General features: G+C 43.1%; 1 protein-coding gene across 1 annotated transcript; it reads left to right on the top strand.

The window, feature by feature from the left end:
- The first annotated feature begins 1,605 nt into the window (after positions 1–1,605).
- Positions 1,606–26,748, top strand: elf2a (E74-like factor 2a (ets domain transcription factor)). Its single transcript, XM_061725910.1, has 9 exons — positions 1,606–1,919; positions 4,465–4,548; positions 7,505–7,796; positions 9,666–9,773; positions 10,247–10,360; positions 11,147–11,230; positions 13,612–13,804; positions 14,674–14,928; positions 24,603–26,748. The coding sequence occupies exons 2-9, from the start codon at positions 4,474–4,476 to the stop codon at positions 25,150–25,152; spliced, it is 1,671 nt and encodes a 556-aa protein (XP_061581894.1). The 5' UTR covers positions 1,606–1,919; positions 4,465–4,473; the 3' UTR covers positions 25,153–26,748.
- The last annotated feature ends 50 nt before the right edge of the window (positions 26,749–26,798 follow it).

The raw sequence follows: 26,798 nt of genomic DNA, 5'->3' as shown, positions 1-26,798 counted from the left end.
TAAGCAGCTAATTATATGTGTACGTATGTATGTGTATATATATATATATATATATATATATATATATATATATATATATATATATATATATATATATATATATATATATATGTAGTAGGTATGTATGAGTGTATGTCTATGGATATGGATATATATATATATATATATATATATATATATATATATGTGTATGTGTGTGAATACGTGTGTAAGTAGATATATATAGATATATAGCAGATGGAGTTAATATAAAGATAGTATGGTGTAAATAAGTATACGTGTTAATAAATGATTAGTGAATGGGGTAGGATTAAATAAGTTTACACTTCTTCCTACTCCTTTTTGCACATGTAATTAAAGCTAGGGTCTACGATTTTACATATTGTACATTTTTATCAAAATCATTTATAAGGTTGTTATGGCCCAATAGTGTTACCTATGAAATATGATTAGCAAAAAGAACCAAAAGAAAATATTTCTTCTATCTGCTGTAATCATGCAAAGAAGTCAACCAATAGGCGACATTCGGCCCGAACGGCGCCTTTTGGTCAATCTGCTTGAATGTCAGTGATTGGACAGTCCTCACCTACTCCCCGCCTCCCAAAGTACGGCAACACCAAGGACCACTGGCTCCGGCAGTCTCCACAATTTGCGTCTGTGGACATTTGAATGAGTAACATGGTATCTTACCTGTGATTCCATTGTTGTATCTTGGTGTTTTCTTGTTTTTCTTACGCAGACACGAACAAACACCAACACACACGCCTCCGCGTTGTATTTGTTTTCCAATGGACTTTTATAGTGATTTCAATCTGGCGCCACTTGTTTTTGGTCCTGCCGGCTCCTGTACCAGAGGGGGGGTGTCGGAGGCGGGAGCTTCATGTGAGGCAGAGCACAGGGGGGAGGGAGTTAGTGTGGGGAGTAGGTGTTTTTTTTTTAAAACTCCAGATCGTAGACCCTAGCTTTAAGATATTAAGTGTTAAAGTTATTATTATTAGGGCCCGAGCACTGACAGTGCGAAGGCCCTATTGTATCTGTAGGAATTTTTGTTTTTGTTTTTATCCTCGTTTTTCCGACAAAATGAGGGCCTTTCTGCCCCCCTAAACGTGCCCCAAAAGTCACCAAATTTTGCACGCAAGCCAGGCCTGACGAAAAATTTGATATTTCATGGTTTGCATTAATGGGCGTGGCCTAATGGCTCAACAGCGCCCCCTTGAAAACTTTGTGCCTCAAGCCCACCTGGGTGTGTTATACATCAAAATGTGCGTATCGATTCTGCGACGATGCGCATTACTTTTCTCAGTCAAAAGTGTTACTGTGGCGACGATAGACGCCAAAAAGCGTGCCCCCCCTTCATCTGATTGGTCAATATTTGATAGTCCCTATTTTCTGCCATAACTTTTGAATTATTTGACATAAAGAGTACCTTTAACATAATAACTAATATTATTATTGTTATTATTATTATTATTATTATTATTATTATTATTATTATTATTATTATTATTTTATCATGAATTCCTTTTAATATTTTTTAAACTGTTTATCTCTTCGTGCGTCCACGGTCTCCTGACGTCTGGTGACGTCACGGCGCCTGCGCCTGCGCATGCGCCGGATGGTTCGTAACGAAGGCGGCACACCGGAAAGCTACAACCAGAGCAACAACCGAGCGCTTATCGAGCAACAACTGGGACCCTGTAAATATTTGCACAGTAACCTTTGGTGCAGGACTTCGCTACGTGTCTTTGACCCCACTCCCGCGGCGCGGCGCCCCCGACAAACCCGCTTTTCCCGCTGAAGCGGTGAATTTGGCCTCGCCGCCGCGGCTAGCAGCAGCTAGCTCCAGCTAGCCCCAGCTAGCAGCAGCGGCCCAGCAGGACTGAGCTGCGGAGCAACAGCACCAACACAACCACAACAAGGTGAGAGGGGGTCGCTGCGGGGTCTGCCCGCCCCCGGGGGGCTGCTGGGCCCGGTATGAGCCGGACGGTTGAGTTCAGATCCGCGGGTATAAGTGTGTTCGTTAGCAGCTCCATGTAGCTGCAGCTAACTCATAACACAGAGATGGGGCTGCTGATCTAACTCATCTAACTGCAGATGGAGCGATGCTGGACCCAGTACCGGCCCTGGGCTGGTGGGGCTGATGCAGCTGGTTACAGGGGTTAAATACACGGTACCAGCAATGGATGATCAGATAGAACCGAGTTATACAAGTCTGTTAGAGGAACAGACATGAGAGGACTGGTTACAGCTGAGTTGGTGCAGAGAAGAGAAAGAAAGTAAACAATAAGTACCAACATGAGAACCTGCTCAGACAGTAAACATTAGAAAGTACCAAGAACCTGCTCAGACAGTAAATATTAGAAAGTACCAACACGAGAACCTGCTCAGAAAGTAAATATTAGAAAGTACCAACACGAGAACCTGCTCAGAAAGTAAATATTAGAAAGTACTAACATGAGAACCTGCTCAGAAAGTAAATATTAGAAAGTAATTTAAATTTAGGTGAGGTGAACTGTAGAAAAATGTTTTATTATAATTTAATATAGGTCTTTTTTTCATTTTTTTGGTTCAAATGTTGAGACAGGAGGAAGCCTTAAAAAGAAATCTGTCAAGTTGTTAATGAGAAACAGGGGTGGGATTAAATAAGTTTTCTTCTTCCCACTCCCTTTCGAGTGTTGACGAATTAATTTGTATTTTGAACCTGCACCTGATAAACCTGATAAAAGGTATTTGTTTAATTTTATGTTGCACGCAGGTCACTTATGTTATGTTTATTGCTCGAAATAAATATGAATGGATTGATTGATTGAAGTACTAACATGAGAACCTGCAGAGAAAGTAAACATTAGAAAGTACTAACATGAGAACCTGCTCAGAAAGTAAACATTAGAAAGTACTAAGAACCTGCTGAGAAAGTAAACATTAGAAAGTACTAATACAAGAACCTGCTCAGAAAGTAAACATTAGAAAGTACCAACACAGAACCTGCTCAGAAAGTAAATATTAGAAAGTACTAACACAGAACCTGCTCAGAAAGTAAACATTAGAAAGTACTAAGAACCTGCTCAGAAAGTAAACATTAGAAAGTACTAAGAACCTGCTCAGAAAGTAAACATTAGACCAGGGGTGCACACATGCCGGTACTCGAGGGCTAGTCTACTGCATGTTTTAGACCAGGGGTGTCCAAAGTCGGTCCTCGAGGGCCGGTGTCCTGCATGTTTTAGTTGTTTCCTGCATCAACACACCTGATTCTAATTAACGGTCATCACCACCTTGTCATCAAAGTCTGGATAGTTCTGTTGATGACCAAGCTCCTTGTATCACGGTTTGATAAAAAAAAGGGAAACAACTAAAACATGCAGGACACCGGCCCTCGAGGACCGACTTTGGACACCCCTGTATTAGAAAGTACCAACACAAGAACCTGCTCAGACAGTAAACCTCAGCCCGTGTAATGACTGTCGTAGCGGTATAGACTGACCTGGTGCTGATGTTTAGTTCAGAAAGGGTTTCTTTTCTGCATCTCCTGAGCTGCTTGTTTAGGATGCATGCATATTTACAGTTAACCTTCTTTTATTTTTGGTAGGAGACAATCCAGGCCTTTGCTCCTCTGAGCAGTCAGTTACAACACAGTAATCACAGTTTCCTTTTCAGTTATTGCTCTGATTATATTTGTGTATTTTAACTTGTGTTTTTTGTGTAAAATGCTCAAATTTGCAAACACTGGTAAATTTTAATCGTATTTACAGTCTTATTAAAATACTAATAGAGTTTTTTATGTATTTTATTTTTGGCCGAGGGTGTTATGGGTTTTTAATCGAACTCCGATAACTAATCTACTCAAACACTCAGTTATCTATCGTTCAATAATATCCTGGAACTCTTTACCTCCTCACATATCTCGCTCACAAAACAAATTAACTTTTAAAAAACGACTTAAGGCTCACCTAATGCTGCAGACCATATGACTGGGAATTTATTATTGATATTGAAATTAGTAGAATTATTATAACGATAGCAGTGACTGAAAATATATTACTAATGTATGGTATTATTAGTGCTATTATAGTGTTATTAATATATTATATTATGCATATATAACTGATGTATGTGTATTATTGTTTTTATTCTAAGTGTAGTTATGCTAGGAATGTATGACTGTATGTATTTATGTCTTAGATGTTATCATTTATGTAATATTTTATGTACTTTATGGACCCCGGGAAGATTAGTGGTCGCCAAGGCGACAGCTAATGGGGATCCATCCAATAAACACAATAAACAATAATCAGGGCAAAGACCGCAGCATCACTGGGGCTCAGTCATGAGGTGCGTGGAAGCCCATGGGGCTTTCATATGACCCCCCACCCCCGCGCCGCTCCCAAGACAAGCACACTGTAATTATTACACATTTGTAATCTTCTTTATTGTGTTTGCCTGACTGTCTTGTTGTTGTTTTGTCAGGAATGAGTGATGACCTCTGTGGTAGTGTCAGACGGAGGAGGGAACATCGTGGAGTATGTCACCGTGGTGGAGGAGTCCCAGCAGGTAAGCAGCAACACTTACCCCCCCCCCATCCGTTTACAAAAAGTGGAGGCTGATGACTTCATGCGTTGTTAGTGGGAGGAGAATTGTTCCCTCTGTGAAGGGATTTTTGCCCATGATGTGGAAGTCCTGCACGTTGATATTAAGAAAAATGTTTCAGATGGAGCAAATTATATTAAACTTGTTTTTTTTTTTTGGTTTCCTTATATAAAACATGCTTTCCTCGTGGACTGTTTTGCAAAAAAAAAAAAAAAACAATCAGCAAAAGACAAAAACAATCCCAAAGTATATTTTGAGTAGTGCTAGAATGGATGGTTATCCAAATTGTTGATCATTCTACTTATTTGCTGTCTTTTTTAAAGCCAAAATGTAGGCAATTGCAGCTCATGCCTCAATTATCTTTTACTGTATGTCGCTAGTTGGGTAAAATGGGGAAAAGCAGTGTGCTTAAACTGCTACCGACTGGCACCAGTGGAAGAGGCCGGGGAAACAGTGGCTTTGTACACTGTACATTGGAATCTTCTATGAATATTCACTATTCTGATGTTGCACTAATATATTGGATACCAAGTGTTTTCATTCTAGCTTCTGTCCACCAGTGTCAGCAGATAATTACACGTTTGTTTGTTTACTCTTGAGCATCACATATGATATCCTGTGCAGGGTTTCATCTCATTTAAAACACTTTGGCTGTGTCCGGAATTCCAATACTTCCACCCTAATGAGTAGCAAAAACAGTAGGTGGGATTTTTTAGTGCCTCCGAAAGTAGTGATGCACCGAATGTGTAAATCAATTAAAAGAAAAACATTCAATATACTGTAACCATTATCTATTCAAGTTTTGACACTTACCAGTACTCTCCTTAAATATGATCATACTTAATGAGCATCTTGTTCTTCAATATTTTTTTTTAAATATTTGGTATTTACTGCACTCTTTAATTTCCATTTCCAAAACATTCCACGGATTAACCCCATAAACTGAAACAGATCTATGTTTGACCTCCGTTCTGTTCTTTGTGTTTGTGAACATACAGCTTCCTCTCAGTTCATATCCACTTAGTCTTAGCTGAAACAGATTCTGGATACAGTTCAGCAACAGATTATTACAAGCCTTGCACATCAACTGTGATATTTTCAAATCAACAATTTCATTCAATTTGAGCATCTGACAGTTAATAAATACGAAGACTCGCTGCAGCAAGGAGCTTTTCAGGGGACGTATATTCTTGTTCCCTATGTTCAAACTGTGTGTGGGTGTCTGTGTTTGTTTGTGCACAAATCAATATTTACTTTATGCAGTGAAATAAGTTAAATGTAGGGCGGTGAAAAGAGTTGCAGATTAACAACGTAAAAGTAAGACCCCATGTCTGTGCATTGTTCGTATGTTTTCACAGGACACAACTTAACACACGGTGCATCGTTTGCAGTGTGAAGTGTTTGCTTTCAGAGTAAATGTTTTGGGGTTTTTTAATTTCTGCTTTGGGGCAGATCTTTGAGGTAAAACTGGAGAAAATTAGATACTCGCTTCAGCAATCAAATAAGTTCCAGAAAGTGTGGGGACCTGTGAACTATACTACATATCTCTTACTTACTCCTAGTGCAGGCTCTTCATGTTAGAACGATCTCTTATTGTGATTAGTTCTCTGGCAGTGACAGGGGAGGGATTAGTTTGGTCTGTAGGTTGTTTTTATTTTATTTTTTTTCATACTGTTTAATTTTTTACATTTTGTACACCCTGTACACTTGGTGTATGCTATGATTAACATGCCCATGCTTATTCAAAATCTGTGTAATTAGCATTCAGCATTACACCTTTGTACTATGTTTACATGCAGTCAAAATTTGGGTTACGGTCAATATTCTGGTTACTGAAACATTCAGAATAATCTTACAGGGATATCCCTGTATACATGGTAATTGTAATCATTTGGGATATCTGGAGCAAAACAGCGATGCGCGGAGAACATTATGACGCAATTCCCGTCATTTCTGCTTCTTCTTCCTGTATCCAAATCCAAAACAACAACAATAACAGCAGCACGGCGGATAATCAACAGCCCAGTAGAAGTGGTTTTGTTTCTGGGCCCTGTAGTTCGCCTTTTTGAGCATCTTCCAGCGGAGCTTGATCTGGTCTGGGGTTCGTACAAATGCTGCTTCGCACAACTTTTCGCTCACCTTCTTGTAAATCTGGCTATCCTGGTACTTTCTACCGTCTACAAATGCAGAAATGTTCATATCCTTCATTACATTTATGAAGTGATTAGTCTCCTCCTGGTCTTGTGTTCCGCCATGTTTATGAGATAAGATAAGATAATCCTTTATTTCTCCCTCAATGGGGAAACTCGCTTTGTTTAGCAGCAGTACACTTAACACACACATGCAGGGGAGGGGTAAAAAAAAGTAGAAAATATATATAATCGTGAGATATATACAGTACATTGCAATGGAATTAGAGGTAGTGCGAGAGAAAAAAACAGTGCAAAAAAGCAGGTAAAATGTGTGTGAGGTAGACAGACAGATATTGCACATATGGTATTGCACATGGTGTTATTGTTATTATTGCATGTGTAATTGTCCGTTAACTATGAAGTACTTCCTGGACTCAAAAGACCAAGATTCCTTGTGAAAAGAACATGCACAGAAAATTAATTCCTGTTCCTTTTGATGGGGATATCCCGTTTGGCAATGCAAAATAAATATTTGCGTTTTAAAAGGAGTAACGCAGGGGTCATTTTCGGGTTTTTAAAAACCGGAATATGAGCAAATTCCGGTTACAGTATTCAAAGGGGCTATTGATGTTTACATGGTCGTGCAAAACCGGGTTATTGCTAATATTCTGGTTAGAAAAGGGTTTTTGATGCATGGAAACGTAGTCACTGAGAAAACGTCAATAAAAAAGATCTTGAATTAAAAAAAAAAGTCAGATATTTTAAACTGCTTCCACTGCTGCCAACAGCCCGCTGAGGAAGACGAGCAGGAAGAAGTGGTCCAGCAGGAGGTAGAAGCTGTCATCATGGAGGAGGTGGAGGAGGAGGTGGAAGAGGTGGAGGAGGAGGTGGAGGAGGTGGAGGAGGCGGAGGGCGTGGTCCTGCAGGAGGAGGGCTGTCCCGCTGTGATCGTGGAGGAGGTTCCCAGCGCCCAGGTGGACGAGTGCTACTCAGCCCAGGTGCTGGTGTACGATGACGGAACCTACCTGATGCAGGACGTGGCGGAGGAGCAGGAGGTCGTCACAGAGGTGGCCGAGACAGGTGAGCTCCGACGCTTCAGCCGCCCTCATGGCTCTCCTTACCTTTAATTGTTTAATAAAGGGTCTGCATTGATGTCACTTCCCCACAGGACCCCCCCCTTACTCACACTGAGTGACAAAACTCAGCAAAAACAGCTGCAACTAGTGGAGAAGACGAGATAACAGCCGATTATCAGCTTAAATTAAAGGCAGTTGGACTTGACGGTGACCCGTACAGTTACCCCAAGAACCAGTAGTCCATGGACATTAATATTTGGTACAGTTACCAAGAACCAGTGGTCCATGGACATTAATATTTGGCCACAAATCCAGTTTCCTGATATTTATATGAACTTAATTTCTACGCCGGGGAAATACACGAAGCAAAGCTTGAAGGCTTACAAAAGTCTTGACGCTTGGTCCGACTTCAAGGCAGGATTTGTTGTAGAAATTAAAGTGATGAGGACACCGAACTTTATGATTTGACCGTTTAACGTTAGCTACCCAAAAATCCAACATTACCTGATACAAAAAGGGAACCACAAATCCACGTTTCGGTGCCTGGAACCCAGTTGTTTCTGTGAATTGTAGCGATCCATTTGTCTCTCTTAAAGGAGCATGAGGCTCCTTTTAAGAAATGACTCTCTAGCACCACCCTTCGCCACGACGGCCGTCGGGGGTACTGAAGCCAACAGCGAAGCCGGCACGGGAGAACGGGGAGAACGTGCATGACGTCACATCCGCAGGACAGCGCGGGAAATTCGGGCCCAGAATTGCAGCACATTTTGCAGCACACAGCCTGTTCAAGGCAACGGAGAGATACACTAGAGGGCTCATTCTTTTTGGTTTGGAACGCTTCATCTGACATTATTACTAGAAAACTTAAACGTATACGAATTTGTTTCATAAATCCTGCCTCAATCCTGCCTCATGCCCCTTTAAGCTTATTTTTGGCCAGTCTGTAAAACGATAACTCTGATTTCTTGCTAAATCTATGAGTACAGTCGATCACACAACAGCTCTTTCCCATTTTAGATGTTTTCCAGTTGCTCAAACTGAAAGTCTTTCTGACACTCAGTCTTTCTGACACTCAGTCTTTCTGACACTCAGTGGGCGTAACCCGCTGTGAAGTCGCATCTGTGACGTCATGCACATTCCCTCATTCAAAAGATGTTGCTTAACTGCTTAATTTGAATATTCTTATGCTGTTTGTTTGTGTGATGTGTTTGGGAAATGAATTCCACTCATACATGGTCCTGAACACAACAGTCCTTTTACCAGCATTAGAATCACATTTGGCAGCAGAATATCCTCCAGTTGTCTGGTAATTTATTTATGATGGTCAGAGCTGGAACATCCTCCTGTCCTGCTATAATACCTGAGGAGTCTTTGTTATGGACATATTTCTAAGAAATGATAATAATGAGTAAAGTCATCTGTCACTAACCATTAACCAACCAAGATTCTTATGCATTTTAATGACGCTTGTCGTCCAGTTACAACTAAGAACAATGCATGCTTTCTAAATAATGACTGCGGGAAACCAAGGTTTGAGAGACTTGTGTTAAATGAAGGCACGGCAGTGGCAGCAGAAACACCACGCCTCTTCATTCAGGACAGAAATGGGACACGGTTGATGTTTACGTGCAGGAACGGCGCCCTCTATTGGCAGGAATGAGGCTGGCCGCTCGCTGACATGACAGGAAACAGGAAGGGAGGAACAGCCAGCCCCCTCAGGCTTCAAACTAGGAAGTCAACATTTCAAAATAGTTGATGTTGCAGTGCTGCAGTTATTTGTGACTCGTTCAGACGGCAGCGTTGCTTTGGTCTACAAATTACTTGCCGTGTGTGCAGAGGTTTGTGTACTGACGGCTCGGCTTGTTCTCCTCAGTGGAAATGTCGGGTCAAGACATGGTGTGTTTTGACAAAACGTTTGAGGCGGCTGAAGCTCTGCTGCACATGGAGTCTCCTGGAGGACTGCACAACGAGCGCAACGCAGGTGAGCACAGGAGACGGGGAGGAGGTGGGTTCCCCTGGGGGCTTTAATGAACCCACATCTGCTGTAAATCCATGACTGAAGCATTGTACGGTATTTGGGGTCAAAAATGTACCGTTTTTAATCATGCGTGGTATCAGTCATGCAGGGAGCAAATAGTTTTCATTTCTTTCTGTGAATGATTTGATGGCAAGTTTTTTTTATTTTTTTTTATTGATTTGTCCAGCATGCAGCTGTTCTCTCAACTAGAGCCGGGACTATTTTCTCCATCCCGCTCCTGCTGAATTTCTGACCAGAACCGCAGTGTTTATATCCACTCCCGCCCGCATCCACCTGCAAAACTTATTTATGCCGCACAATAATAGAGATGCGATCTTGATTCTTCTGTGATGGTGGCGTTGCTGTGATTGTGAATGTCTCTAGCGCTGGCTGAGCTCCAGCAGAGTTTGCTTTAGCTGCTGTTTGTGTCTCTGCAGCAGAAGACGTGATGATGGAGACGGTGGTGGAAGTGTCTACAGAGTGTGGACCCATGGAGGAGGAAACCTTCCCCATCCCGCCCGACTGTGAGCCCGCGGCAAAGAAGAAGAGAGGTGAGCGCCAGCCGCTCTGCTGTCTCGCACCCTCATCCTTTCTTTCTTTACTTTACTTCTTTATTTCATTCATTAAAAGAAAAACAAACTAGTTCAATATAATTACAGCAAATCTCTTTCCTTGAATGAAAGGGAACAGAAAGAAGACTACGTTTGTTTTATCTGTCCCTTTTTCCTAAGAAATCAAATTTCAATTAATGTAATAATAAAAAAAAAAAAAACACAAATTACGCAATTTTGAACATGGTTCTGCATGTTCTGTGTAGTACAACAACAACATTGTCCTGGTGGTTGATCTGGTTTTAACGTGGAAACATGGACAGCCTCTGCTTTGGTTCAGTGGTTAAGTCTCGGATGATTTCACTCTGAAAGTATTTGCATATCAACAAAAATATTGAAAGTGTTTCAACAGGACAGTGGGTGGCGCTAAAAACACAGCACGTGTAACTAGGCCTGTGTTGAAAAAATCGATTTTCTGATTCTAAATCGATTCTCATATTAATTCCTAAAAATCAATTCGTATGTCTAAAGATTGTTTATTTTTTCATCATTACATTACAACTTTTGGTATTTTTTTGTTAATGCCCAAAAAAGGAATGTTTTGTTCGACACGAGAATATTATGAAAATAATGTTTTAATAATTTTGCCTTTAAATATGTTTAAAGGTATGAAAACATGAAAGTTTTCAGTTATAATTGCATAAATTGTCTATAATTCATTACTTTATATACTGTCTTGGGGTTACTTTTGCATAAAATGCTAAAAACCTAATTCTGTGTGTTTAGGTGGGCGTAAACCCAAGACACACCCGCCTGCTTCCAACGGCTCCTTTGACCTGGGGATCAAGAAGAGGCCGCGGGAGGGGAAAGGTTTGTGCCACGCTCTGTCCAGAGTCTCCCGCCGGCGTTGCTCTTTTATCCTTTCATGTTCCTTCGGGTTGAGGTTTGTGTATGAAGACAGAATCTAAAAACGTGGAATAACAATCGTCTGGTCCGTGCCGTGTTTGCATGGTTGTTGACACGCAGCTCGTTGCAGGTTTTGTGAAGGTCGTCTTCAGAAGTTACTTTTTTGTAGATCTGCTACTGTGTCTGACTTTCAGCCAGGCTGAATGACCTCACATTTACCATATTAGAATATTGCGGGATACAATGATTTGATGCCTCGGAGAGTGCAACTTGATCAGGTCCATCAGGTGAACAGAAAGCCCAAAGATGTGGCTTGTAGTTCTCTTGTGAATGTCTCTCTCTGGGAACTACAGAGCCTGATCTTGGGCCCACTGATTTTCACTTTTCGATGATCTGATTGTTGACTGACTGACTATTTGGAAATGAAGGATAAGATTATCACTGATGTCATTCCTGGGCAGCATTGTGTTAACACACACACCTGAGTTCTCTAGACCAGAGGTTCTTCAGCCCGACTGTCCTGCAGGTGTGGATGTGTTGCTGCTTCAGCCTTACATGACACCAGTGTCACTATTGGTGCTTTTCCACTAGAACCTACTCAGCCCGACTCACCTCGGTTTGGTTCTTCTCCACTAGGGGTCCAACGTGCCGAGTAGATACTTTTCTGTATCTATTCTGCCGAGGTTCTAAGCTGCTGAGTCGACTGTATCTGACGTCATCACACTACAGGCCACCGATTAGTCGGGGGGTTGGAGTCAGACGTCTGAGTCAGGAGGAGGAAATCAGAGAAAGAAACTCTGACGGATTCTGGTTCATTTTATTCAACCAGCAATGGCAGCAAAAGTCTGTTTCATGATCCAACTCTGAGGTGCAGATGTTCATAAACCTGGTGCTGAGGAGAGAATTAAAAAGGGATCTAGACGGAGATAAGGAACGACCAGATCTACCAGGAGCTCTGTCTCTTCATAGCTGCTCACGGCTCCAGCTGACTTTTCAGCAGCGCTGAGACAAACTAACAAATTAAAAAGCGTTGCCGCTTGAAGCTTCTCTCACTCTCATTTTTAACTTTATGGAACACAAGCCACAGTCCCAGCAGCACATCTATCATCTCCTCCAGGTTCTACATCTTTAGTGTTGTTGTCTTCTTCGTTTAGATCACACAATCAAATACGTCACAGAAGCTTCACTCCAACCTCCTATTTCTGCTCCAGGTGCTGGATTGTAGTGGAAAAGAAACCAGGCCGAATTGAGTCGATCCGAGCTGAGATGAGATGAGTAGAGCTGAGTAGGTGCTAGTGGAAAAGTGCCATAACAGACTCGTGCAGACCCTGACAACCGGCTGATAAGGATCCTGAACTGCGATCAGGGAACCACTAGAACCTGCAGGACAGCCTGGGACCAGCCCTGCTTCCAGACCAGCAAACCAAACCAACCAAACCTTCCACAAATGATCAGCTGGAAGTGATTATCAGCGCCGGGCTGTTACCAGGCCTCAGCTTTAGTAACCTCAATCACCAGCAGGCTGGGGAACGTGTCCTTTTGTTTTGTTTATCTGGGGATTTGTTTTAATGTCCCGATTCCTGAAACCTGAATCTAATAGCATATGCTTTCTTGTTTTATTCTTCCTCCTGAACACGTCATGTTGTTCATGTGATGTACTGTTGTTACTGTCAGCCTGTTTCAATTCTAGTTTCAGTCTAGTCTTTGGGTCGAACTATCATTTTAGTTTTTATCAGTTTTAGTCACCTTCATTCTCCTTTTTAGTCGTGTCAAGTTTCAGTCGACTAAAACTCTGAACATTTTAGTCTTATTTTAGTCAGAATTGTCCTGGACCATTTTAGTCTAGTTTCAGTCAAAGATTGTATTTAGCCAAACCCCGCTGCAGCGACTGGGATTGAGGACGTGACGTCAGCTGCAGCAGAACTAAACCAGAGGAAACTACTGAAAACATGGACATTAAGGATCTTTGGTAGAACATTTCGTCTCGTTTTGGTCAAAGAAAATGAAGACACATTTTAGCAGAGTTTTTATTTTGTAATCTACATTTTAGTCTCGTTTTTATACCTCTACGATATTGCATTATATATTTAATTATTGTTATCATCACATGACCCGCATTTTCGTTGGGTCGTCCCTTCTTCCTCGGGTGATAAAGGTTCGTTGACGACGATATTTGGTCATAATTTTCGTTGACGAGAGCAACTTTAATGTGATGGAAGTGTTTCCGTGTTCCGTCTGCAGCACATCTGGCCTGTTGTGTCCTGGTCTTCAGGCAGGAGCACCGGTCCGTAGAGATGCTCATGTGTTCCGGTCTCCAGGGTCTAAGCTCTGCTCTGTCCCCCCAGGAAACACCACCTACCTGTGGGAGTTCCTCCTGGAGCTGCTGCAGGATAAAAACACCTGCCCCAGATACATCAAGTGGATGCAGAGAGAGAAGGGAATCTTCAAGCTGGTGGACTCCAAGGCCGTGTCCCGGCTGTGGGGGAAGCACAAGAACAAGCCCGACATGAACTACGAGACCATGGGCCGAGCCCTGAGGTTAGCACACGCGCACGCGCACGCGCACACGCACACAGCTGGATTAATTTACTAGGACAGGATTGTGATGAAGCCTGTGTTGAAAAAATCAATTTTCCGATTCTAAATCGATTATTTATTATTATTATTAATTCCTAAAAATCGATTTTTTTTTTGGTTTATGCCCAAAAAAGGAATGTTTTGTTGGACACAAGAATAACTACTGCCATGTTTTTGCCTTTAAATATGTTTAAAGGTATGAAAACATTAAAGTTTTCAGTTATAATTGTATAAATTATCTATATTTCATTACTTTATATACTGTCTTGGGGTTAAGTTTGCATAAAATGTTAAAAACCAAATTCTCACAAATTAAAAAATTTAAATGGAAAAAATTAAAACAGAATGTAGTAAAAAATAAAACCGATTCCATAGTTCCTCTGTTTGCTGCGCTGGATCTGTTTGGTAATTCTGACCCACATGATGTTTCTGAAAGCAGTTCTATCAGCATTCTGGGAGCTGATTGGTCCTTACAGCATCATTAGCTGCCAATACTTGCTGTTGAATCTCAATATAATACTAGTATTAATATGTTGCATAACTACAGTCATATAATTCATGCAACAGCTCAAAAAACTGTTTTAATAACACTAACCCAAATCAATATTGGAATTGAATCAGATCAAATCTTGATCATCGATTCTGAATCTTAAGAATCGGAATCAAATCGGTCCTTGACATTTGAATGGATCCCCAGCCCTAATTGTGATGAAGTCTGAAATGTGAGGCGCTGGCTAAGTTCTGGGGTCCAAAATAAACAAGTTGAGAGTTGATCTCGTCTTTTTCCTCATTACCAAGTCCTAGTGTTTGTGCGTGTGTATTACTACCAGGTATTACTACCAGCGAGGCATCCTGGCCAAAGTGGAGGGCCAGCGTCTGGCCTACCAGTTCAAGGACATGCCCAAGAACATCCGGGTGATCGATGACGACGAGGGCAGCGAGGAGGTGGAGGACGGGGAGGGCCTGGTGCCGGGCCAGCACCTGGTCCACCAGCAGGTCCCGAGCAGCCTGGGAACCAGCTCCCCCACCAGCACCCAGCCCCAGCAGACCTACGTCACCGTCATCCCCAGCAACGCCGGCTCCAGGTCCGACACACACACACACCTTAGTCAGGTTCTGATCAGCAGGGGCTGCTTTAAGAGAGGGACACGTTTGAGTCGGGCTAACCAAACACCCTGCCCCTGCCGTGTCTGTGCTTTCCAGGAAACAAATGCAGCTTTTAACCCCATCAGGTGTTGCTATGGCCACCAATCCAGCTAATTTATAAAGAACTCCCAAATTCTGGAACAAACGGCCACTAATTCATACAGAAGAGTATTAGGACCATCCAGGAGAAAAAATATTTGAGAGGGTGTAATGTCCCAAGGTGGTGGTAATTGGCTCGATAGGGACATTAACATGTGTATACCCAAAACTGAAAATGCACTACTGTGGAAGGTTAACTGAGGACTCCACAAACTAAGAATTGAGAAACCAAGTACTGAGACTGCTGGCTGGAGCACAGGAGGATTGCAGCTGGAGGAGAAGAGACCTGATGGCTGGGACACAGGTGCTTTTTATATGGTAACGAGCTGAATTGATTGGTGGGACCGCTGAGTGGTGGCCCAACCAGTGGAGAGGGGTGGAACCGAGTGAAGGGAATGGGCTGGACCTGTGAGTATGAGACAGAGTGGAGGGAGAGGAGAGAAGCAGGAGCAAAGAGGAGAAAACACCAAACTGCCCCCCCATACCAGTACACGTAACACCTCCCACCCAAAAGACACAAACAAAATGTTTGTGACTCCACAACTAATCAAAAACTAAACCAAAATTAGCCCCCACAGCGCGACAGAGCATCTGCCATAACATTCTCAGAACCCTTCTTATGGCGGATGACCAAATTATAATTCTGTACAATAAGGGCCCAGCGCATGAGGCGCTGGTTCTGGTTGTACATCCTGGAAAGAAAAACCAAGGGGTTATGATCAGTATAAACCACCACAGGAAGCACGCTCGATCCCACATACACCTCGAAGTGCTGTAAGGCAAAAAGAAGGGCAAGCGTTTCTTTCTCTATAGTGGAATATTTGAGCTGGTGTTTGTTGAACTTTTTAGAAAAGTAACAAACTGGATGGTCGATTTCCTGGTCATCTGTTTGCAGCAAGACTGCACCGGCTCCAGTACCACTTGCATCTATTTCCAACCTAAAAGGACGATTAAAGTTAGGTGCAGAAAGGACAGGTGCACTACACAAGAGAGCTTTGCTGCTCTCAAAAGCATTCTGGCACTCACTGGACCAAACAAAGGGCTTGGAGATACTGGTTAGAGCAGTGAGAGGAGCTACAACAGTGGAAAAGTTTTTACAGAAGCCACGATAGTACCCGGCCATACCTAGAAATCGTCGCAATTCCCTGCGAGTAGTAGGCCTTGGGAAAGCGGTGATGGCAGAAATCTTGGCATCGATGGGCCTCACTTTACCTTGGCCTATTTCTTTACCGAGGTAGAGAACTGTGCCTTTACCAAACTCACTCTTGGCTAAGTTGAGGGTTAATGAAGCACTTGCCAAACGGCTGAAAACCTTTCTCAGTGCGGACACATGTGAATCCCAGTCTGATGTGTACACACAAATGTCATCCAAGTATGACTTACAATGTGGGACGTCCCCCAACACCTGATCAACGAGCCTCTGAAAGGTAGCAGGGGCGTTACACATACCAAAAGGCATCACTGTATATTGGCAGAAATGATCAGGAGTAACAAAAGCAGAAATCGTAGATGCTGCAGGTGTCAATGGGACTTGCCAGTATCCCTTGAGCATGTCAAGCTTAGTTACATAGGTGGATGGACCAATCTCATCAATGCAATCATCAATAAGTGGTAGTGGATGGGCATCGGCTACAGTTACTGAATTCACTTTGCGAAAATCAGTGCAGAACCTTGGGGTTCCATCAGACTTGATGTCTAACAAACATGGGGAGCTCCAAGGACTGGAGCTGGGCTTAGCAAACCCATGGTTTAATAAGTATTCAACCTCTAGTTTCATAGTCTCTCGCTTGACAGGATTAACTCTATAGGCCCGCTGCTTGATGGGCATAGCAGTGGTCAACTTAACATCATGGCTGAGAATTGACGTTTGAGATGGAATATCACCAAACAAGCATGGAAAATCTAAGACTAGCCTCTCAATCTCCCTCATGTGATCTTCTTGGAGGTGAGACAAAAAGGAAGTTAGATTCAACAACATTTCAGAGTTGGCTAGTCTTGCACTCTGTGGGGTGGCGTTGCGCAAGACTAAACCATCATCATCAGCTTGAGAATCACCAACCGTGGAAGTTAACGCCACACCTTAAACTGCAGGTTCTGCATCTGGAGAGTTGGCTGGAAACTCACCTCCAGTGTGGTACCGTTTCAATGTGTTAACATGGCAAACACGGGTCTTGCGCCTCCGGTCAGGTGTACGGATTATATAGTCAGTCTCACTGAGTTTCCGTTCCACAAGGTAGGGACCAGAGAAACGCACAGAAAGAGCAGAACCAGGTATGGGTGACAACATTAACACTTTATCTCCGGGGTTAAATGAGCGAACAACAGCTTTCTTATCATAATGCCGTTTCATGGTCACCTGAGAAGAGACTAATGCCTTCTTGGCTAAGGCACAAGCCTGCTTTAAACGCTCATTAAACTGGGTAACATATTCAGGAACTGACTGGGGGGTTGCCTCAGTATTAACCAACTGCTCTTTAAGGACCTTGAGAGGGCCTCTGACAGCATGTCCAAAAACTAGGCTAGCAGGACTAAAACCTAGTGACTCCTGAACAGTTCACGAATCGCAAACAAAACAAGAGGAACACTCTCATCCCAACTTGTTCTTGACTCAAAGCAATGTTTTCGCAGCATTGATTTCAGTGTCTGGTGAAATCTCTCCAATGCCCCTTGTGTCTGAGGGTGGTAGGCACTGGACACCCTATGCTTAATGCCTAAGGTTTTTAGGACCTGTGCGAACAGTCTCGATTTGAAATTAGTGCCCTGGTCTGTTCGCACTTCTTGAGCCAGGCCAAAAGTAGAAAAAAACTTAATTAAAGCTTTAATGACCCCTTTTGCAGTAATTGTGCGCAAGGGAATGGCTTCTGGGAACCTGGTTGCAGCACACATGACAGTCAAGAGAAACTGATTCCCCGACTTGGTTTTGGGTAAAGGACCCACACAGTCAACTATGACAGACTCAAACGGTTCTCCCATCACCGGGATAGGGTGGAGAGGAGCAGGCGGAATAACTTGGTTTGGTTTACCCACAAGTTGACAGGCATGGCAAGCACGACAGTACTGAGCAACATCACGTTTCAACCTTGGCCAGTAGAAGTGCTTCAGGACCCGATCATATGTCTTGGTGACACCAAGATGACCGGACCAGGGGTGGTCGTGAGCCAGGGACAGCACTTGCTGACGATGTTGTTGAGGTACCACCACTTGGTGGCATACACCCCAGTCCATTCCTTCTGCAGCAGGGTTAGACCAGGCGCGCATTAGCAAACCATCTTCCAGATAGTAAGCTACTCTCTTGGCTTTTGCTTCCTCTTTGCCTAGCACGGCAGCCAGACACTTTGCAAGGGTGACATCACACTGTTGCTCTGCTATGTACTGTGCACGGTCAACAGACAGGTTCAAATCACTGACATCTTGAGCTCCTGCTCCTTCAGGCTCAACATTAACTGTGGTCTGTGTTTTTTCTACCATGGCCTCCTCTGGGTCAGACACTAAGAAAGACTCAGACAAATCAACACCAAATTTCTTTCTCTGAGCTCTGGTAACTACACATGCCGGAAAGACACCATCAGGGCATTGCTGAAACACATCAGACACTGAATCAAGGGCTGGCTTGTCTATCACCTCTGGCACTGGTACTACTTTACCCCCAGCAATATCATTAGACATTATGAAGTCTACACCTTTCACAGGTAAAGCATGGCAGACTGCAACCTTGAAAACTCCACTCACCAAATCAGATTTAATATGGACATTATGCAGGGGTACTGGAACAAACCCCATTTCAATACCTTGCACAATTGCATTAGACTGGCAAGAGGAACCTTCAGACAGTGGCAAAACATCAGCAAGGATAAAGGACTGTGACCCTCCAGTATCCCTCAATATCCTAACTGGCTTCTGGTCTTTAGGATCTCCAGTTAGAGAGACCAAACCTTTAAAGATGAAAGGCCTGAAACAAGCATCTAATGCCTGATGAGGGGGGGGAGCCTCTGTAGAGGACCCCGGAACAGTTCTAATCAGACTCACAGCTTTTGGTTGTGAAGGGTTTGATGAAGAACCTGACGAGGACTGTTGCTTTCTTTTTAATGTCAAACAATCAGCGATGACATGGCCTTTCCTCCGGCAATAGAAACACTCACGTTCCTCCTTTGAGGAGGAAACATCAGTTTTAGTTCTGTCAGGCTGTGAAGAACTGTGATCCGTTTTCACAGGCCTAAACACAGAGCATTTTGGGGCCTGGTAAGACACAAACACCTGTTTGTGTGTGAGAACAAACTCATCGGCCAAAATGGCCGCCTGTGACAAGGAGGACTCTTTTCTCTCATTTAGATAGGTGACTATCTTGTCCGACAGTGAACTTTTAAAATCTTCCAACAAGATCTGTTCACGAAGAGAATTAAAATCCCGAACCTTGTTAGCACAACACCACTTGTCAAACAAAACCCCCTTTTCCCTCGCAAATTCCACATAGGACTGAGCGCTGGTCTTTTTATGGTTTCTGAATTTCTGGCGGTAGGCCTCAGGGACTAATTCGTATGTACGCAGGACTGCACCTTTAATTTTATCATACTGCACTGCATCCTCCAAGGAAATCTCAGTTTGAAATCATTTTCAGTTTGCAAACTTTCTCACTTAGTTCCTTACGGGGAAGGGACAGGGTAAGATGGGGTACCCTGTACACTGCATCACATAGGTAATTTTTTGTTAAGTACACCAGGTTAGAAGTGAGTGCCACATGTTGTAACTTCTTTTTTTTAGGTAGAGTAGGGAGTTTTATTACCAGTACACGTAACAGAGGGGAAGATTTTTTTTATTGTGCACTTGGAGAAAACAAGTCAATGTCGAGAAAAAAGTCGAAATGTCGAGATTAATGTTGAAATACAATTTCAATAATACATTTCGCCTTTTTTCTCTATGGAGGTAGATTTGTGTCTTAATTATTCAATCAAAAAAAAGATTGCTTCAATCAAAAAATATATTTTCAATTTAAAAAAAATTCACTTCAATCAAAAAAAATAATTTCAATCAAAGAAAAAAAGTGTTTGAATGCAAACAAATATTTGAGACTCAAAAAAATGCATTTGAACACTATTGGAAATGTTTTCTTTGGAAGTGAAGTTTTTTTTGTTTGAAGCAACTTTTTTGATTGAAGTAGTTTTTTTTTGTGTTTGAGTCATATTATGGTAAATGGCTTACACTTATATAGCGCTTTCCGGCTGTACTCCTACAGCCCCAAAGCGCTTTACACTGCAAACATTCACCCACACACGCACACATTCACACACCGGTTGTCGGCGGAGCTGCCACACAACGGCGCTGGCCTGACAACCGGGAGCAACCGGGGGATTCAGTGTCTTGCCCAAGGACACTTTGGTGGACACAGGCGGAACTAGGGTTCAAACCACTGACCTTCAGGTTCATGGGCGAACGCTCTACCAACTGAGACACCTACCCCTCTTATGGGTAGGACATTTGTGTCTATCATTTAATCAAAAAAGAAGTTGCTTCAAAAAGATATTAATATTTTTTTCAAAGAAAAACGGTGTTCAAATGCATTTTTTTGAGTCTCAAACACTTTTTTCTTTAATTGAAATCATTTTCTTTGATTGAACTAAATTTCTTTCAATTGAAAATATATTTTTTGATTGAAGCAATCTTTTTTTTTGATTGAATAATTAAGACACAAATCTACCTCCATATTTCTCAACATTTCAACTTTATTCAGGAAGTTTTGACTTTTTTTCCTCAACATTGACTTTTTTTTCAAAATTGTACTTCAACATTAATCTCAACATTTCAACTTTTTTCTCAACATTTCAACTTTTTTCTTGAAGTGCATAATGAAAAAAAATCTCATCTAAAATATAATTTTTCTTTTTCTCCTGCCTGGTCCTAATACTTTTCCGTAAATTCAACCCTTTTTTTAAACAAAGGCAACCTTTTATTGGTATATTTTAAAGTAGGAGTGAGAACGGTGGATTCCCTCCTCACCGCCGGTAGCGCCTGCCCAGGATGAATCAGAGATCTGGTTCTGACTTGGCGTTAGAGCAGCTTCCCATGCTTGTGGTCCGGGAGCTCCGGTAACCATCCTGTAATCACAGCTGCTAAATATCTGAGAGTTCTCAGTTGAGTAGCTGGACTGCAGCCTGGCGGTCCAAGGAAAGGACGTCTAATCTCACTCTTATGCTGGATTCACACTGAAAGCATCAGAAATGTCCTGTGGAGGCTCAGCCTGCAGTGGGCGGGGCTTAAGCTGCAGAACTGGAGGGAACAAGTGCATATAATCTACACATATCTATATATAGCTGCACATCTTCAGTTTCCTATTTCACCATAGATCACACTTTGGGAAGCCTTCTTTATGTTTTAGCGTTATTTCCGCGTAGATAAGAGTGAGTTTGATGCTCCTGGATCAACAGCAACCGTCGGCGAGTCGTTGGTTCCGGGTCGGAGCGGATTTGGCCATATTGTTTAAAGGGGACCTATTATGAAAAACTCGTTTTCTCTTGATTTAACATATATATAGTGGTCTCCCCGCGTGAAACCACGCCCACAACTAACTCCGCCGGCCAGAGCTACCGCCATTTTTTCGTAGCGGTGTATCGTGTCATTCAGGCAGCCAATCAGCACATGCCTCATTATCATAGCCCCGCCCACTCAGAATCCCTCATAGATAATGAGGTTAGAGAATGGGAAGATAAAGACATGGCTCAGAGGCTGAATTTCTAATTTATTTAGCAAAAACAATCAAAAGCTTGTTTTTAAGACATTCAAGGCCTGTTTAAAATAGGTATTAGATGCCATAATAGGTCCCCTTTTAAACTGTGTTTTGTGATTAATAAGCACTTTTTTTTTTTTTTTTTTTTATTATTTTGCGTTGGATCGATGTTGCAAATAAAATAGTTCGGACCATCCAGCTCCTCAACCATCAGTTATTGTTTTACATGAGCAGTTCAGGTAAAAACGGCAGTCAAATCAGCAAAAATGTCAGTTTGCTGGATGAAATATATGAATTCCTGATAAAATAAGTGTGTTAGTGACAGCTCTGCTCATGTGTGCATGTATGAATGAGTGTACGTTTGTGTGTAAATGAAAGTACAATCTGCATTGAGGCTTCTCGCTTTGGGAATCCAGGTCTGTGATTGGACGCTGCCTCGGCGTCGCCGCTGCTCATTTGCATAAAGTTCAGATTCTCTCAGGGGTGGACTGGCCATCGGGCATACCGGGCATTGCCCGGTGGGCCGATGGTGATTTTGGGCCGGGCCGGGCCGGCCCAAAAAAAAAAAAAAAAAATACATTTTTTTTTTTTTTTTTTTTTTGGCCCGGGCCGGCCCAAAATCACCATCGGCCGGCCCGATTTTGGGCTGGCCGATTTTTTTATTTTTTTTGGCCCGGGCAGGCCCATCGGCCCATTTGATTTTGTTTTTTACCTGACAACAACTGGTACCACTGGCCGATTGGTTATGATGAGTTAGATTGGTTATGGGCTGAAGTCTCGCGCCCCAAGGGGCCTCGCGCCCTGGGCCGTTTTTTTTTCAATTTCTTTTTCGTTTTTTCCCTTATAAATATCAACAGTCACGTTCCATTACAGACCTAAATGTGTACTAGTCTGTGCATATCAATAAATATATGTGCAATGATGCGCGTGTCTGTTGTTCAATACAACTGATCAGACCAAGCGCATTGACACAACAAGGTGCTCTGATCCAGACGGGTGGAGTTGGAACAAACTGTCACACAATGTCGAGAGAACGAGACAGAATCAGGAAATTTCCATCAGGGGATGAAAAAAGAAAAAAAAACTAAAGAAAATGGAAGAGTTTAATGCCTCTCTGAAAGGCTCGTTTGATAAATTTGTTACAAAAATCACCGATCCGACCGGGTCTCAAGCAGCCATGGGGCCCCGCATCGAGGCAAGAGATGATGATGAGGCAGGGGAAGTTATCCAGTATTTTGCTAATGTGAGAGTTAAAATTGTGCATATAGACACCCGATCCGACCCGAAAAACCCAAAAAATTTCGCGCGCGCTCGCTACGCTCACGCGCAAGGGACCCCCCCCAGCCTGAAAATCACAGGACTTATCTGTGGTGGTGAAAGATAAACAGAGGGGGAACGCATTCTGACAGCAGTATTTCACGCTGTCAGAATGCGTTCCCCCTGTTTAAAATGGGTTAATATATCATTGTAGATATCTGAAATGTTCTTTTTGACTAGGAACAATTGAATTACAGATATCTGCAACACATATCCAGTCTAGCTATTAAATGTTAAAACGGCTTGCCATACAAGTTTGCTGGTCTACTCAGAAACAGTACTAAGTACATCTATAACGGGACTGGGGGGGATGGTGTAGGTTTAGGTTTATTAGACAAGAACATACACACCAACAAGACAGTGTACAAGCGGTGTCACAAGAACGTTTGTTTTCATTCATAGGCTTCATTTTCTTTCCATCAATACCTGGTGGGCCGGTCTAGGCTCAAAATGCCCGGGCCGATTTTTTGTCCCAGTCCAGCCCTGGATTCTCTCAAGTTCATATTGACGCTCTGGACGCCTCCAACGCCTGCGTGGCCTCCGACGCCTCTCACAGTACGCTTTCATAGACAATGAATGGCAGCCAGACACCTATAGCTGTGGCGTTTTCAGTGTGAATCCAGCATTAATCAGAGACTGACAGCCAGTACTGGAGTTGAGGGATGAAGGGGGGGGATGGCATCCCCCCTGAAATAAAAACAGTCCAAATCATCCCCCCTGTAAAACTGACATCCCCCCTTTCCATCCCTTATGTCATTTCATCAATGAATGTGGTTTTACTGCTATTTCAACATTTAGAGTCATCACCAGAAAAATAACTTATTGGACAATTTTCACCTGTTTCAAGTAAATTTTCACTTGAAATAAGTAGAAAAATCTGCCAGTGGGACAAGATTTATCTTCTCATTACAAGCAAAAAACATCTTGTTCCACATGCAGATTTTTCTACTTATTTCAAGTGAAAATTTACTTGAAACAGGTGAAAATTGTTATTTTTTCCAGTGATGAGTCTTGTTTTAAATGTAATGAGATTTTTTTTACTAAAATGAGACATTTTAACTAGAAATAAGAAAAATATTCTTGTTAATAATGTGAGTTTTTGCAGTGATCCATTGTACTCATCCTGTGAAGGACAGAGTCATATTGATAAGTTCAGAAAAGTGTTTTTTATTGTTGTGTTTTGATGTATTTGATGTAAGTCCAGTGGATATTTCAAGCTTACAGAAGGCTGCATTTAACTGCTGCTATGTCATTCCTGCAGTATTTCTGCAGCTGTTTTGGTCACTGCTATTATTTGTAATATATTATATTATTTGTAATCAGCACAAATTATCTGTCCCCATATGATAAAATCCACCATCCCCCCTGATTGTTTTTTACAACTCTAGTACTGCTGACAGCAGATTACTCTGTTGCTCTGTGTTTTATGTGACTGATGTGAAACGCTCCTCACTGAATCGGTATCTCTGTCTCCTGCAGACCTATCCGAGCCATGCCCGTGATGATGACCAACTCCCTGGGCCAGGTGACGCTGAACTCCTCGTCCATCCTCACCACCACCACGGGGGTCCCGGTCACGCTAGCCAACGCCTCCACCAGCGCTCCCCCCAAGCTGGTGATCCAGGCGCTGCCCACCATGCTGCCGGCCGGCTCCAAGGCGGGGGAGAAGATCACCATCATCACCATCCCGGCCAACCAGCTGGCCACGCTCATGCAGACTAACCAAACGGGCCACCTGACGCAGCTCATCCAGGCCAAGGCCTTGGCCACGCAGCTACCGCAGGCCCCCAAGTCGCCCGCCGCCACCCAGACAGTCCACCTGTCAGCAGGACGATCCCCGCACCTCATCCTGGCCAAGCCGGCGGCGGTGGCCCAGGCCATCCCGCAGCTCTCCGTTACAGTGTCTCCCAGCGTGTCCTCCCCGCCCCTGAAGCCCTGCGGCCAGCAGGAAACCCCGTCAGAGGAGGCGGTGCAGCCCCCGCTGCCCCCCAGCCCGGTGGAGCCCCCGGTGGAGCCGTCGTCCTCCTGAGAGCCCGGGGCTACGGGGGCTACCAGGGCTCGGGGAACAGGAAGTGACTGTAATGGACACTGCTTAGGAAGTGCAAGGCCCAGCCCTGCCTCGCCATTGGCTCAGACCGCCGGCGTGTCTCTGGTCTCCGGAGAGACGACCACGGAGCCGCTGAGGCCCCAGGGGGCCGCGGGGGCCGCGCAGCGCACACGCAGATCCCCGGGAGCGGCCTTAGAGTGTACATGGACGTGTTTTTGTAATCCAACATGATATAAAAAGCCTCACGAGACTTTGTTGTAATCAGAAGTGTAAAAAGCATTTTTTGATACTCAGCGGATGTGTACCAGTAAAGATGTAGTTTGAATCTCTTTGGTTCAATGTTCAATGCTTCGTCTGCAGCGCTCTCACTCCCTTAGACCGTAGACGAGACGTAGCCGCCGCCGTTCCCCACGGGGGCGACCGCAGGCCGACGATTCGGTGGATACAATTTGGCCGTCCACTTTTTGTTGGTGAACAAGTCCACGTGAGTGCCGGAGAGGATTAGGGCCATGCAGGAGAAAAATATTTGAGTGGAAGATTCTTTTTTGTTGTGCACTTCGAGAAAAAAGTCAAAATGTCGAGATTAATGTTGAAGTACAATTTCAAGAATAAAGTCGAAATTTCGTGAATAAAGTCAAAATTTGGCCTTTTTTCTCAACATTTCAACATAATTCTCGACATTTCCACTTTTTTCTCAAAGTGCTTAATGAAAAAAAAAAATCATCCTCTTCTAAAATATTTTTATTTATCTGCCTGGCCCTAATATTCTTTCATAACGTGAGTAACTGGCGGGTCTGATCAGCTGAAAACACTATGCAAGGCCAGCAGTGGTGGCACCATGATGCTGCAACACCACACTAATGCAGGGCCTGGTCGAGCAGCTGGAGCTGCGACTCGTTAGAATTTCAGAATTTATTAAAGGATAGCCCCTTGAGATGTAACATCTCATTTTCAAGGGGGTCCCAAAAGTTAGGGAGGTTTGCCCTCCTCTTGAACCAAAGGCCCAGCTGGCTCACCAGGACCGCAGCTTTCTGGTACTTGCACACTGGCTTCACTTGTCTACGAGAGAGTATCAGGGCCATGCAGGAGAAAATATTTGAGAGGGGAAGATTGTTTTTATTGTGCACTTGGAGAAAAAAGTCAAAATGTCAAGATTAATGTTGAAATACAATTTCAAGAATAAAGTTGAAATTTTGACTTTTTTCCTCAAAATTGTACTTAAACATTAATCTCGACATTTTGACTTTTCTCGAAATGCATAATGAAAAAAAAATCTTCCTCTAAAACATTATTTTTCTCCTCCTGGCCCTGATACTCTTCCGTACTTGTCAGAGGAAAAGGCTACGTCCGTCAGTCGCAGTCTACGGTTTTTACCCCCCCAGCACTGTCATATTCGCCAACATTTGTCCTTTTTTAATGTTCATTAAAAGGGAGTAAAAGGATGTGTACATCCAGGTGAATGAGCTGAAGTTGTGTGCCCCGCATTCGAAGAATAGTATACTATTTTTCTTGTACTATCATTGTATTGAAGTAGATTTTACTGAAATATGTATTATATAAAAAACAGACAATTGTGAATCTGTGGCGTCTGGTGTGGCTTTATTCATGTCTGTGGAAGCTGGGACTGA

Source organism: Cololabis saira, chromosome 7 (genome assembly GCF_033807715.1).
Source record: "Cololabis saira isolate AMF1-May2022 chromosome 7, fColSai1.1, whole genome shotgun sequence".
Classification (NCBI taxonomy): Eukaryota; Metazoa; Chordata; class Actinopteri; order Beloniformes; family Belonidae; genus Cololabis; species Cololabis saira.
Note: the sequence above shows the minus strand (reverse complement) of the source record. Positions and strands in the feature narration are given on the sequence as shown.

Coding starts and splice junctions, on each gene's coding strand:
- elf2a (XM_061725910.1), top strand. CDS start 4,474: ATGACCTCTGTGGTAGTGTCAGACGGAGGAGGGAACATCGTGGAGTAT. Junction 7,797..9,665: donor CACAGAGGTGGCCGAGACAG/GTGAGCTCCGAC, acceptor TGTTCTCCTCAG/TGGAAATGTCGGGTCAAGAC. Junction 11,231..13,611: donor GAGGCCGCGGGAGGGGAAAG/GTTTGTGCCACG, acceptor CTGTCCCCCCAG/GAAACACCACCTACCTGTGG.